The sequence below is a fragment of the Pleurodeles waltl genome, chromosome 1_2 (assembly GCF_031143425.1).
Source record: "Pleurodeles waltl isolate 20211129_DDA chromosome 1_2, aPleWal1.hap1.20221129, whole genome shotgun sequence".
NCBI classification, from domain to species: domain Eukaryota; kingdom Metazoa; phylum Chordata; class Amphibia; order Caudata; family Salamandridae; genus Pleurodeles; species Pleurodeles waltl.
Genome location: NC_090437.1, coordinates 19743074 through 19758990, shown reverse-complemented (window position 1 = coordinate 19758990; position 15917 = coordinate 19743074). Strand labels below are relative to the sequence as shown.

Below are 15917 nucleotides of genomic sequence, written 5' to 3'. Positions count from 1 at the left end.
GCATAAATGTTGCACTAAAAAGGCAGCTCTTGCACTCCATTGTAGGTTCTTGTTATGGTGTTCACCTTTGCATGAATCTGGCCGACGTTTTAGATTCTAGTGGTATTTCACATCAAAAACAATTAACAGGAAAAGCATCCCTTTGAAAGTCACTGACACAGTTGAAAGGATTCAATGAACATTAAGTCAATATTATGAAACGCCACGGCTTATTTTTCTGCATTTAGGTACATTCAGCAATTATGCATAGTAGATGATAAACAGTGGATGAAGTACCTCTAAGTTCATGAACCTTTTGAAGAGCAACCTCCAGCTGAGGGTTACTTTTCTTCACATGAGATGTCAAAATGGATAGACAGTATCTGAGAAAGTGAAGAAAGAGAAATGTTTTAGCTCATGAACAAAATGATTTGCGATTGACAACCAAAAACAGTAATGTGTCAAAAAAAGCCTAAGGTCCCCTCCTATCTCTTTCTCTCCCATCTCATAATATCTTTTTCATTCTCCTTTTCCCCTGCTGTGCCTACTACCATAAACTTTGGCAGATGGATCCCAAGGAAGCATCCACTGCCCGTCAAAAGTTGGCCTCAACTTGCCAGATGGAATAAATGGTCAATCCAGCCTTGATGCACCCTCGTCGGAAACCACTGCATAATTATGATTAAAATATCTGTTAAGAAACTAGCACAATTATTAATGTACATTACGGGAAAGTCAGAGCATTGACCACACTGTGCTTCTTAAGCTAGGTTGAGTTTAACTGGTAGGTCTGCAGCATTTCATCAGGTACAAAATACTTGGCCATTTCCATGGCATTCTGCTGCTGACTGGGGGTCTTGGAACACTGTCTATTTGTTGTGGTTTATGTCAGTGGCGGGGTGTTTGTGGGAGGGGCAGATCCTTGCAACAAAATTCTAAAAATGTAAAAGTGTGACCAGTGGTTGAGGTGTATTCATGTTTGGCTATGATGTTCACAAGTCTTCTCACTCTCGGTATCAGTGTATTTTCTGCACCAGTGTTGATTGATTCCAGTGACTTTGCCTGAGATGGCTACACTGGCAGACACAAACCTCTTTTATAACCCACTGTGAAATAGTTGATGCAGACATTTTACTAACTTCATGATAGTGGAGGAAGTGACATTTTTTTTTGAAATGATGAATATATTGGAATCGATTGTCAAAGTGTGACATCTATGACTACTGAGGTTTGCAAAAGCAATAGAGATGAAGAACAGTAAACTCCCTGGTATTAATATAATCCTTATACATTTCTACTGGACTGATACTCTCCATCATGAATTCAACAAAGTCTATAATGAATGTGGGTAGAGATTCCTCTCACCTAGAAAGGAGCAAAAATTAATACCATTCATAAAACATGGAATTGATTCTCCTGACAATTACCACCTACTATCATCTATCTACTTCTTGGCAAAAGCTTTGATTAGGAAGAGTATAGGTTTTGGTGGAATATTCTGAATGTACTTTTTTCACTTTCACATTATATGTGTTTCACTGGGTTGGGTGCTCTGTAAGTAATCCCAAAAGCCTCAGACTGCATTTAGTGATAGATGGTTGCATTCTTGTGATGAGCTTGGATAAGGAAGGCCTAGAATCTGATCTGTTAGGCCTGCTGGATGAGCAGCACATATTTAACTATCCTCAGGCACATCATGATATGATGCATTAAAAACTGTTCTTATTATTTTGTCCACCAGGCTTGCTTTCCACTGCCTACAAACATTTCTCATTGTTAATAAATGATAATGCTCTAGAGCACCTGAATGGTAAATCAGGTGCCTCAACTGTGAACAACACAAATACTTTGGTTGCAGATAAAGCAGCCCTAATATCTAAAACCCAAGGAGCACTTAATGCTTGCCAAGTTAGTGCTTCAGTAAACATCTATTGGTACACGTTGTGAAAATGAAGATTATAATTCTGAAAGCTTTGTGTGAATAAAAATGGCTCTAAGTTACATTCCTTGAGTAACTTTCATGTGATTAAGAGTTTCCTAACAGATTCCTCACATGAACCCCTTCTCAGGACTCAGACTGGATCCCAGTTTCCTCATGATAATGACACGCCACCAGTGTCAGGTGGTGTTGCGTGGATCTGCAAGACCCGACAGAAGTGGCATAGAAGGTACAAATAAGGTGCTACAGGAGCCACTAGTGTCAGCAGCAAGTAAAAATGACCAAACAACAAAGTAATGTTGATTCAACAAAGTACAGTGATCAAACTAATTCACACCATCTTAAAGGGGACCTGGGAGTGCCATAACAAATCTGCAGAGAGCTGCTCATTTGTAGGGTCAAAAAATACTGGCACAGCTTCCATTTGCTGTCCTACTCAATATGACATCATTCTGATAGACACAGTATGTTTTCCTGCAAGGGAGATCTGTGTCACTAGTGTCCCTGTAGGTTTTCTGCATGATTTTTGAGTTGCTTTCTGACTGAGTTCCAGATTACACTGGCTTGCTGGGTCCAGCCACGTGTCTATTTACCCCATGATCAGGCTATGACAGGCTAATGGTTTGAGGCAGCTTCTTAATAACTATGGGTTGTTTTAATGAAACCAAAGATTATCTGCTGGCTGTCCCTGGTAAAACTAATGTAATACATCAAGACTGGGTCCCCCTCAATTTCCATGATCTTAAAAGTGTTTATGTAACTTGTGTTAAAGTGCTAGATGTAGTGTGTTGTACTGCAGTATTGATATCCCCTTTAGGATTGTAGTTGACTGTTGGGGGCTCAATAGGTACAGTGCCTCCCCTTTCAGGCATAAGTCAACTGTTATGTGTATCGCTCGAAACTCACATCTATCTCAAAGGAGCAAGAAGGTTAACTTTTGTACACCTGCCCCCGATTGATACAGTTCCAGCAGGTCAACCTATGGCATAAGAGAAGCGAAACAAGAACAAATGCAGGTATTCAAAAGAAAGGTCATAGTTTCTTTTTTACACTGCAAAACACCTTCACAAACCCTGCATGCTCTTCTCCTGAATCGGTTCCAGACTGTGGCAAGATAACTTGAGCACAGCTACAGAAGACTGACTGAAGGAAATCTCTGTGTGGGACACACAAAACCAATAAACAATATGGACTGACTGCCATCACAAAGGGAACCAGAGTGACTTTGTCCCATTTCAGATGCTGGTTTCCATGGGACTAAAAAAAACTCACAGCATAGACAGTCTTTGCATCTATTTGATCCCTCCAAAAATTAAAGTTTAACTTTCCATTTGAGTGGCCAGATGGCTAGTCACCCAATATCAATGTTTACCAATTGTCAAGGTTTCTGGATATTAATTGGTCTGAGTACCAGGTATGGAAATTTATCTTTATACTTCAAGGAATGTTGTACACAAGTAGACAGGAAAGGACTGAACAAGGGACAGATAATATGGCACTTCAATTGTATAGGCCATACTCCAGGCCTAAAGAGGAAAGGCCTGTTTTGCTTGTATGTGAGCAGTGAAACTGCCTGAATTCATCTTGAGCACTGCCCAGCTGTGCTGCCTTAAGAACTGTTGCTTGAAGCGAGGAGCCTGCTTAATACCAGTGTATCACATTCATTGCATTACTCTGCCGTTAAAAACAGCAACCTCACCACTGCAACCTCTCACCATGTTCCTGTGAAAGAGATTCACCTTTTATTAAGCTGTGCCTACATATGGGAGGCTTATCAAATTGCATAACAAAATGATAAAAGGCAAAGACCCTGATTAAGCCCTATCAGGACTTGCCATACAGTAATTTTGCTATTGTGTAACAATTTGATGTACTACTCTGGAAAGCAAATATCACCCCATTCAGTGTTTTCAGGTAAGAATGATTAATAGCAAGAGGAACCAAGGTTACCTATCCCAATTTCCACATATTTTCTGCATTTCTGAAATTTTTTCCCAGTACACAATTTCTCTAGGTATTTTCTGGTGAAATGTGCATGGGATTAAAATCTTAGTAGTACTGCATTTCTTGAATTATAGAAATTAGAAGCAAAAAGTGTGTTCTCCCGATCACTGTATTGTCTACCTAATTAATAATACGGGTCACAGTTTTAAAAAATAGTATTCGGAATTTCAGTGAGCTGGCAGAACTATCTGGATCCTTTGGCTTCAGGGATAACATAAAGAACTATTTACTTACCTTTGGTAATGTATTTTCTGGTACAAACTCTATTTAACCAAAGATTCCTTATCTTAGAATATTCCAACGGATGAGAAATAATCTGGAAACTTTTTTGAGCAGTACCTATATGCACCAGTAGGTGGTGTCGACAGCTGCACATCAGATGCGACATGCGTGGGCCCATTTAGGTGTCACCCATGAATGCTGACAGTTGCTTTTGTATCTTTCTGCGTCTGCAGACGTGGAGCCAAAACAATTGGTTATGAGCAGTGTACACACTCCTAGATTGGGACCTATTTAGATGGGCAGACCAGTTTGCAAAATGGGGAGGAACGGAGTGTCGGCGAGGAATCTGTGGTTTGATAGTCTCCACCAGAAAAGTCATTAGAGAAGGTAAGTATCTTATCCTTCTGATAGAGACTTCTATCCACAGATTCCACACCTTGGAATAGATACCAAAGCAATATCCTCCATGAGGTGAGTTAGCAAAAGTCCTGCAGGTGTGAGCGTTCAAAATGCCCTCAGTGGTGAACTTGGATGACCTGGCTATCCAGACAGTAGTACTTTGTGAACATATGAAGTGACGGCCATGCATGCCTGGCAAATTTCCAGGACAGCCACTTTGCATGGTGGTAATAGCCTTGACCCTGGTCGAGTGAGCCCGCAAGGCTTTAGGAAGCTGTTTCTTCGTCACTGCAAAGCTGATCTTTATGCAGAGCACTATCTAGTGCAAGATATGTTTTCTGCATTCCCTCACCCTCCTTTGCTTTTGAGAATTCAAAAAAAGAGCTGATCTTCCACAGGGTGTTTTTTTCCTCACAGCCATTGTCAGATCCAGCCGGCGCACTCTCTCTTCCTCCTTAGATGGGTAAGGCAGAGCAAAGAACATCGAGGGAGGAACGTCTTGCCCAACCTGAAAGGGACTCACGATCTTAGGCAAAAAAGAGGCACCAGTTCTTAGAAACAACTTATGAAGATAGAAGGAGGAGAAAGTAGGTTGCACAGAAAAGCCAGAAGCTCACTCACCCTCCATGCCAAAGTTACAGCCACAAGAAAAACAGGGTAAGCAATCGCAGACGACAGCTGTGTAGCAGTTCAAACAGGAACACATCAGGAATGTTAGGTTCCATTGGGTATAACAAAAGAAGAAGGGAGAAACAAATGTTGCAGCCCTTTCAAAAACTTCATCAAACAGACAAGTTACTTACCTTTGGTAACGCCTTCTCTGGTAGAGACAACATAAAGCTGCAGATTCCTCACCTTAGGATTTCCCCTAGGCGTCAGTCTGGATCTGGAGATTTTTCGCGAGCAGTACCCCTGCGTGTAGGTAGGTGGCACCAATCAGCTCCTCGTCCGTCGTCAGCATCGTCCACTGCACATGACGTTGCAGGTCCTATAAAGGCGCCATCCCGGCACACTGACATCAGTTTCTTTTCACATCTTTCCAGCCAGAAGCGCAGAGCCATGAAAAACACTGACCACTTATGCGTCAAAACTAGGAGGAGTCCCTGTCCCTAGAAATCAGTTTGCCGAGCAGGGAAGATGGATGGGTCAGTAAGGAATATGCTACTAGATATTGTCTACCAGATAAGGCGTTACCGAAGGTAAGGAACTTGTTTATCCGATAGAGACATTTGGTTGCAGATTCCTTACCTTACCTTAGAATAGAATAGATACCCAAGCAATACTATCCCCGGAAGAGGGTCTGCTCCAGAAAGTCCTGCAGAACCAAACAGGGTAAGTGCCCATCCCTACAGATCTGACTGTACAGGCAGTAGTGTTTGGTAAACGTTTGCAGAGATGCCCACATTGCTGCCAGACAGATGTCCAGGATCAGAACAATGCATGCTAAAGCAGTAGTTGCAGCTATAGCTCTGGTAGAATGAGCACACAAATCCCCTTGGGGGTTGCTTCTTAGCCAATCCTTAGCACATTTTAATGCAGAGTTCGACCCATCTGGAGATGGTTCTCTTCTGCACTGCATGCTTTTCTTCGCACCCATGATCCAAACGGAAATCTTTGGTATGATCAAGGTAAAACACCTAAGCTCTTTTTGGGTCCAGGCGGTGAAGTCTCTCCTCTTCCACAGAAGGATGTGGGGGTGAGTAAAACGATGGATTGGCTAACATGGCAGGGTGTAACCACTTTCAGAAGAAAGGAGGCCCATGTGTGAAGCACCACGTTGTCAGGATAGATGGAAAGGTAGATGGCTTATGACAATGCCTGTAGTTCACTCACCCTGCGGGAGGATGTAATGGCCACAATGAAGGCTCTTTTCCAAAGTGAGAAGCCAGAAAGGACAATTGTGGAGAGGCTAGAAAGGGGCACACATTATGAATGTCAGAACCAAATTCAAAAGGGGTCAACAAACTTGTCTGTGCTCCATACCACAAGTTTCTTCCAACACAGGCATATACAATTTTGGTTGAGGGACCCCTGGCTACCAAGATAAAGTTACTGACTTCGGGCAGAAGGTCAAAAGCTGTTCAGGTGAAGAACTCTCCCCTACTGCTGTGACAGAAGATCCTCCTGAAGGGGCAGTCTGAATGGAGGATCAAGGGCCATACTCAATAGCTTGGGATACCAGTATCTTCTCGCCCAGTCTGAAGTCACAAGGATTACTTGGGAACTCTGGGCAGAAGTGGTATGGGGGAAAGGAGTACAGGAGGCCTGATCTCCAGTCGAGACGAAAAGCATTGCAGAGAGAGTGCCGCCTTGGAAACTCCAACTCGCAATACTGCTGACATTGCACGCTCTCCACTGAGGTGAACAGATTTAACCAGGGCTCTCCCCATTGCTAAAAGAGACCTTGCGCCACCTCCAGATGGAGACACCATTTGTGATTGACCAAGCATTGTTGGATAAGTTTGTCGGCTCTGGTGTTCAGAGAGCCCACCAGATTTTGACCCACCAGGGAAATGCCCTGTGTTCCAGCCACGTTCACGGATGCAGGATCTCTTCATAAAGGATCCACAAACCCACCCCTTTGTCCTTGTAGCAGTACCATATGGCAGTGGTGTTGTCCGCGAACACCTGCACTACTTTTCCTTTGACAGAGGGAAGAAATGCATTCAATGCTAGTCTGATCGCTAGGAGCACCAACAGGTTGATGTGGAATCCGCACTCTGCCGCCAGAGACCAGATGCCTCTGATCTCTGCCTCTCCTTTAGGTGGCTGCCCCATCCCAGGAGTGACGCATCTGTCACTACTGTCAGATGTGGTTGGGAAAGGACGAGGGATCTGCCTCTGACCCAATCACAGTTTGTTAGCCACCACTGCAGACCTCATGCAGTTTCCTCCGAGATCTGGACAATGTTAGAGATATTCCCCTGATGCTGTGCCCACTGGAACTTCAGGTCCCACTGCAGAGCGCAAATATGCTATCTGGCATGTGTTACTAGCAGGAGGCCAGGAAGCCTCAGAGTCATTCTCAAATCCAGGACAGAAGCTGAAACATTGGTATCATCACCTGAATATCCTGGACTCACCACACAGGAGGATAAGCCCGAAACTGCACTGTGGCCAGAACAGCTCTGATGAAAGGGAGCGTCTGAGAGGGAGTCAGGTGTGGCTTTGGTAACCCAGCGAATGCAGGTGGTCTGCCAAAGTCTGAAGGTTGGAGACGAAAGCCTGGTGCAAGCCCACCTTCAACAGCCAATTGTCAAGATAGGGAAAGACTGACCACCATCACCTTAGGTAATAACTGAGGGGTGCTAGTAACGCCAAAAAGGAGCATGGTGAACTGAAAGTGCTTGTGACCCACTGTGAATCGTAAGTTATGTCTGTAGGCAGGCAGGACGGGGATTTGAAAATAAGCGTCCCCCAAGTCCAACGCTACAATCCAGCTTCCTGGGTCCAGGGCAGATAAAACCAGAGTGAGCATTTTGAACTTCTCCTTTTCGAGGAAGAGACTGAGGGACCAAAGGTCTAGGATAGGGCAGAAGCCCTTGTCCTTTTTGAGCACCAGAAAGGGGCGGGAATAACACCCACAACCTCCTTATGGCACAGGGACCATTTATATGGCTTTCTTGGCCAAGAGAGCCGTAACCTCCTCAAGTAGAAGTGCCAAGTGATCCTTCGTCATCAGATCGTAGGATGGTGGCATAGATGGCGGGGTAGTCTCAAAGGGATGGGATTAGCCCCTTTGGACTATCTGCAAAACCCACCTATCTGACGTAATGGACTGCCAGCAGAGCAGGTGATGGTGAATCCTGTCTCCGACTGGTCCCTGGTGGGGAATTGTCAGACTACGAAGGTTTGGAGGCAGCTGCAGTGGGGAGGGAGGTGGACTGGCCGGACTGCTGGCTCCCTGATCTTCGAGGACAGTGGATCCCATGTACCCGGCCATGTAGAGGCTAGACAGCATACACGGCTGGAGAGTAACGGCCGTGGATGGGTGATCCTTCTATAGCCATGAAAGGGGTCAAAAGCAGAAGTGGGGGGTGTGATGCAGCTGCAAGGCCCAAGAACCAGGCCACAGCACAAGAATCATTGACACGTTAGAGCACAGAGTTTGCTTTGTCTCCAAAGAGACGGGGACCATCAAAGGGCATGTCCATAAAGGTAGATTGGACATCCCCTGAAAAGCCAGAGGACCTCAACCAGGAGTGGTGCCTCAGGGCCACCATCGATACAACCGCTCTGCCCTGTGAGTCAGTTGTGTCCAGTCCACATCTGATCATGAACTTTGATGCGTTTCTACCATCAGCAACAACTTGAGAGAATACAGCGCAGGCCTCCTACAGGACCTGTGGCAGCACTTGCACATCCGTATGCCACAGCATGTGGGAGATGTAACCCAAAAAGGCATGCGGTGTTCATGGACCGCAATGCGGGCTGGAGAAAGAAAAAATCCTCTTCCCAAGCTGGTCCAGCCTCTTGCATGCCCTATCTGGGGGTGCGGAAATGAACATGAACGGTGGGGGGGAGGTGCTACATCACGAAAAGTGTGTCAGTTAGAGCATGTCGATGGTGGTGAGCAACAGTCCTATTCACAAAAGCCCCTATGGACCAGGTACCCAGCAGGAAATGGTAAGGGCTTCATTAAAGGCAAGAGGGGTTCAGAGGATGAAGTACCTCTGTCAGGAGGTTAGTCTTGACTGCCACCAAAGGCAGTTCGAGGCACAGTACCTCGGCTGCTCATAGCAGCGCCACGGAATAGGATGCTCCCTCCTCTGTAGCCACCGTAGGGGGAGAAAGCATTCTAGTGTATGGGGAAGTATCCAGACCAGGATCTTGAAGCTGGTATTTTAAAGGATTCAGCGACCCCCTACCATTCCTCATCATACCCCAACCCATAAGAATAAGGGTCAGGATCTGACATAGGAGGCAAGGCCCCTAGTGAAGTTGGTGTTGTACGGCGCTTATCCGGCTCCATGTCAGAGTTGGCAATGAGGTTGGGGTCGATGCCACCCAGGGGCACTGGCAACGTTGGGAGTGTCGACGTCGGAAGAGTTCACGTCAGAACCGTCATTGGAGAAGATCGAGGTAGCATGGCCAATGCAGATTCAGATCAGGAACAGATCCCTGGGTGCCCCCTGGAGCTAGGACCAAAGCTGCGGGTGTAGAACCCAAGGAGGCCCCTTCTGACCCCGTGGGGCTCAAGGGCACTCCACCGGGGACAGACTGTCCAAATATGAGTTGGGCAGAAGTTGCTCGAGCTCGCGGGAACTCGGGGAGGTGTATAACCGGACCGGACGCAGGTACCGTGGATGAAGGTCTAGAGCGATGACGCTCCCTTTCCTTCATCTCGTCGGCCGACGGACAGAGTGAAGTTGAAGAACGTTTGTTCTTCAACGACTTCTTGTGCTTCGACTTACCTGACTGTCAAAGGACTTGGAGAGGGAAACCTAGAGGGGAGCACTGAGATCGATTCCAGGACCTTCCTATCGACCAAGATCCAGACACACAAAAAACCAAGTGCAGGGCCGCAAGGGGCTTTAGAAACCGCTCCCTCAGAGCCTTCAGATTCATGGGCCGCCACTCGGAGCATGAATCATGGACTGGTCACACTCCAGACACCAAAAGCACACGAGGCGCAGATCTGTCATGGATATCTCCCGAAGAAAGAACCCGCAGGGCTTGAACCTGGTGGTACACAAAGACATCCTCGATGCACCAGGGGTGTAGACACTCAAAAGTCTTCACAAAAAGTTGAAAAAGAACAATCAAAAGGCGACTGAGGGGTAGCTTTTCTTCGGATCAGCGCTGGCTGACGCAGAAAGAAATGACTGACATCAGCGCACTGGGATGGCACCTACATAGGCCCGTCAATGTCATGTCTGGTGTGGACGATGGATGTAGGGCCAAGCAACGCAAACTAATGGCACGCAGGGGTACTAGGCGAGAAAAATCTCTGGATCCAGAATGACGCCTGGTGAAATTCTAATGTAAGGCATCTGCAACTAGATGTCTCTATCAAATAAGTGATTTAAACAGCAAGGTTGATTTGAAAGGGCTGAAAGATAACCATTAACAGTGGCCAAAGTAAGATGTTGACTGTTCTGGGCCATGGACAACAAAAACAAAAGAACCTCAGGTAACTTGGCCTGCATTTCATCAATCTGCTTAGCTGGGCACCAGGCCACAAATGTATCTCAAAGGCAGGCGTATATAGACATGGTTGCGGGACCCCAAGCTGCAAAAATAACATCAATGACCTCAGGATGAAGGTCAAAAGCATTCAGCTGCTGCTGCTCAATCTCCAAGCATGGAAGTGGAGCACCTACACAGTTTGGGGTGCAAGACGCTGCCCTGCTGTTGTGACAGGAGATCCAACCTGAAATGGTAGTTGTAAGCCTAAGATGGCACTGCCCTTGTATGAGCATAGCGGAGGACACAGTCTCCTCTGTGGCCGGGCCCGAGGAACAGACAAGGCCAGTGTCTGGTGAGATATACAGGCACCTGGAGTTCTGCATGCTATTTGTCATCCTGAGAGGGGTTAAGAGCGTCCTAAAAATAGCCACTGGTGGAGTCATTCCAAAACAAATCAAGAGCAAAGGTGGGGTATCAGGATAAGAAGGATTGTAGGGGAGGCGGATGGCAACGTAGTCGTGGGCTTGCAGAGCACCGGCCAGCGGTGTGAACATCCTCTTTTATCCTGACCATGGCACCAATGTAAACCAGGCTCTTCAACCACTGGTGAGGTGGGCTCGCAGAGGATTCATTTTGGGAGCGGTGTGGAGCTCCTGCCAACCTCCAAACTGGTGGACTGGCTTGGCGTCCAGCACGGCCTTGATGACCCAGGCTGAGTGGGGGCACCTCTAGGCCTGGAATCCAGCCGCAATGTACTGCTTCTGGTGGCGGGTTCGAGGAGAAGGGACAGATCGCACCCTGAACACGGAGGGGGCACCCTTGCCCGAGCTTATCTGTTATTGGGGGCTCGGCCGTGGCCGAAGTTGACAGGGGACTCGGGCGCAGCTCCAGGACACACCCAGACCCGCAGTGGTGAAGTGTGGAAGTTAGGCCTTGGGTGGGCCTCCATAAAGATGGGTTCTCCTCCCTCCCCAGCACCACACACTATGCCCAAGCTTCTGGCAACCTCCTGGGGTACACAAATGGCCTGAACTAAACAGCGCATTATTGTGCTTGCTGAGAAGTGCAGGGGAGGGCTGGCTGGTGTTCTCCCTCTCTCGCCTCCCTACAAGTTCTACTCCGCTGCCCCTTGCATCTGCTGGGGAAGAGGGGCCACAATTAACTGCCAGTTGTACATCTCCATGACACATTATTGCCCTCTGGGGGCTGCTGAACTTGTTTAGGCCAGTGGATTTGCTCCTGGGACGTGATGGTCCATGCAAGTGGTGGATCATTTTGAGCCCCTAACCGGAGCCTGGAGGATGGTGTGTGTCTGGACCAGGGGCATCAGGTTCTCTCCCCTAAGTGACTGGTATCCTGGATGTGGCCATTCTAGGCTGAAGCCGCGGGAATTGTATATAAGTGGTGATTTGACTGCGTGGGAGAGGTTTTCAGAGGACATTTCTACCCATATATATTGTTCAGTGGGGATCCCTCCCGGTAAGGGGGGGCTCCAGCACCCAGGGAGCCTCAACATGGCCAAGGACAAACCGGGAAAGCAAATGCAGTCCAATAAGATGGACAATTACACCAACTCAGTTATGTCATCAGTGACCGGAGGACCAGCTGCAGCAGTATCCCAGAGCCCGAGGCGGTCCCCATGCCTGCTGATATTATGGCAGCCATTACCAGTTCAAGAAAAAGCAATGGTCGTCAGGATCGACAGAGCTGGGGTTGAGGTGGGCATGCTCCGCACTGACCTTTGGAACATGTCGGAGTGTGTCACTGTGACTAAGGGGCAGGTGGCTGAGCTCCAGCAAGAAGTCAAAGAGCTAAAAAAAATTGTTCAGGACCTAAGTGCCTCGACTATGATGCTTGACGACCGGATGGAAGATGCGGAGGGTAGGTCAAGGAGGAATATTTTGCACCTCATTAGCTTTCTGGAGGGATCCAAGGGGCAGTCAGCCGAGCTGTTCCTCGAGGACTGGATCACCACGGTACTAAAGCAGAGTAAACTCTCAAATTTTTTCACAATTGAAAGATCCCACCGGGCACTTGGTCCGGTCTCCCGGCTGGGTGCCCCGCCATGCACCCTTATTGCTCGCCTGTTCAACTATAGAGATCGGGACTCTATATTGCCGCATATCTGTACTCAAACACCGAAATTTGAGGGGGCGGAGTAGTATGATTTTCCCTGATTAAAAAAGTATGGTGCAAGACCTTCGTAAAACTTTCACATTTGTTAAGAATCTTCTTTGTGACCTGAATCTGAAATACGGATTATTGTGCCAGGCACCCCTCAAAGTACAACACAATGGGAAAGTCCATTTTCTCGACACCCATGCCGAGGCTAAGGAATGGCTAGACACAATAGGCACCTAAGGAGCTTTGGGGTGGTGCTCTCCTCCTACCCCTTGGTGAGGGCCATGAGCGTGGAAGAAATCGGCGCGGGGGAAGAGGGATTCCTCGATTGGGAGCGCTGGACTGGTCACGTGGTAGTCCTTCCTGATGGTTCCTTGGCAGAATCTGGCAGTCTCCCAGACTCTGGAAATTTGATTCTTCATCATTGTGGAGGACGTGGAAACCTCAGCCACAGCACAGATAAAGGGGGCACAGGACTCACCGTGGAAGCACCCATGGAGTGCCTGAATTACTAACCATCGCCACATGGGGGCCCTGACAGCGCAGGCACTACTTACCTCCTTGCATTTGTGCACCGAATTGTCCCTGGCATGAAAAAGGGTGCCTTCATCGGAGGACTTATGACATATATCCTTTATTTGGCTTTATCCTGTACTTTGTGGTCTAAGGCCCTTTGTATCAGAGATGGGGAGGGGAGGTGGGGTATTGGGATCCTTGCCAGTTCAACAATTGTAGGTGGGATTTCACTGTTTTGATGACATGGTCCAGGAATGTCTTGCTATATTAAGCTTCACAAGTTTCCTTTGGGTCATTAGCGGCGGCTGGCAGCCACCTGGAGGTTGCATAGGTGTTTAGAGGGCTGAGGTTATGCAGACTCCACTTGACATTTGCGAGGTCGTACCCTCAAACAAGTAGACACTATGGTGGTCATTATGACACAGCGGTCGGAGATAATGTGCCGGTAGTAACCAACAGGCTGGCGGTACCGCCACATTATGATATTGGTGAGTTGGCTGAAGCCAATCCGCCAATGTACCACTCCAACCGCCATGGGGGTAGCAGCCACTGGGCTGGAGATAACAATCTCCAGCTCGGCGGCCGCTATTGTGCCCCCAGCGGTATCATGACCCTGCCTACCACCATGGTTTCCGTGGCGTTACAAAACCATGGCAGTAGGCCCTATAAGTGACAGGGAATTCCTTCCCTGTCACTAAAAGGAGGCCCCTTCACCCCCCAACACTCCCCAGACACCCCCACACACCCCTTCATCCATGCTCCTCCTCCCTTCCAACCTCCCCTCATACACACATACGCAGACACACACTCATCCACACAGACATACACGCTTGCATTCATTCATTCACGCACACATATCCAAACGTACACGCAGACACGCGTTCACATTTCCATTCATACAGGCACTCCCACACATTCATGAATGCACTCACACACCATCATACATGCACGCAAACAACACTAAACACACACTCGCATTCACGCACACACTCACACATACATTCAAACAAAGTCTCTCACACACACACACAACACCCCCCACCCCCTTCCCCAGTCGGAAACCCGACTTACCTGTCTCCAGGGGGTCTTCCGGCAGGGGACGGGATGGGGTGCTGCTACTGGCAGCAGCGCCCGCCAGCAGAACAATGCCAGGCCGTATTATTTTTCATAATACAGCTGCCGGCGCTCTACTGGCGTGGCGCTGCTCGTGGTAGCAGTGCCACCTTACCACCATCCGCCAGTATGGCCAAAGCCGGAGTTCGGCCCTTCTTGTGGCGGTAATCCGGCTGTGGTCATAATTCGGCGAACGGATGGTAGCCGCGGTGACAGTCTTTAGGTGGGCGTCACCGTGGCGGTAGGCGGTTCTTACCGCCATTGTCATAATGAGGGCCTATTACTCTTGAGGCAGCTGCCTTATTTAGGAGGGAGGAGTGATGGGTTCTGAGTTTTTGCCTGGACCTTCAGGACTTTGGTTGTTTGAACACATTGCCCAGGGATGGGAGGAAATGCTGATGGCTTTGTTTGGAGCGACACTGTTTGAGGGGGGACTCTTGACTCTACCCGGCTTAATGTGACACTGATTATTGGTGAGACATTATCAGGGAGGGCTCAGTCTCATGTAGGTGTTATGCTGAGGATCTGTTTTTTAGGATGATTACATGGATTCTGACTGGCACTGTGTGACTTGGAATGTACGAGGTTTGGGGCAAACTACAAAATGTAACAGGATTCTTTCCTACCTAAAGAGATCAAAGATATCTATAGCACTATTGCAAGAGACATGTACTTGGGGTGATTGTATGGATCATTTGCGTAAGTGATGGAGGGGCCAAATCTACGTGACTTCTTACTCACTTATGCTAGAGGAGTATTGGTCTGGGTGGCTCCGGGGGCCCCCTTTACAGCCTCTGGGGTGCTAATTGACCCAGATGGTCGATATGTGGTGGTGTCTGTAACTCTGGACTCAAGAGCCATGAGTATTGTTATTAGTTATGCCCTTAGCCTAGATGACCCAAATTTTTCAGTGCACTACTTGGGCAGCTCAGGGTCATCTTGCCACTGAAGTAATCCTAGCAGGAGACCTCAACTGTGTACTCAGAGGGGAACTGGACCGTGATCCCCCTAGAGTGAATACCAAACTGGGGAGGACTGGAGCACTCATGGCAGTGATGCACGGTTTCGGACTCTGGGATATTTGGAGGGACCGTAACCCCCTAACGCACTCCTGTTACAGGGAGATCTCTGGTTTGTATGTTAATAAAGCAAAATGTAAATCATTCCTTTAGGAATATTGGGCGAGAATAGCTCCCAAGCTCTCCTGATGCTGTTCATTCCATGGGAAACTACGGGACCCGTTATCTAGGCATCCGATTAGATGGGAGTCCAGAGGGCTTTCTCTTCATTAATATGGGATGGGTCTTAAACGGCTTGAATTCCTCTGTTAGTATTTTGGAACCACCTCCTGTTGTCCTTAATTGGCAAAGTTGCACTAGTCAAAATGGTAACTCTCCTGCAGTGTCTCTACGTCTTTCAGGGCGTGCTGATATTCCCAAATTATATTTCCAGGAGCTTGGCAGGCTCATAGTTGAATTGCTGTGGGCGTCGTGTA

The 15917-nt window shown here is 47.8% G+C and overlaps 1 protein-coding gene across 1 annotated transcript in view; it reads right to left on the bottom strand.

The window, feature by feature from the left end:
- ELP1 (elongator acetyltransferase complex subunit 1) overlaps window positions 1-15917 on the bottom strand; it is an 886544-nt gene that overhangs the window by 489402 nt on the left and 381225 nt on the right. Inside the window, exon 24 of the mRNA XM_069235684.1 lies at window positions 277-362. Within this exon, the coding sequence (XP_069091785.1) occupies window positions 277-362 (86 nt within the window). The remainder of the gene's footprint in view (window positions 1-276; window positions 363-15917) is intronic.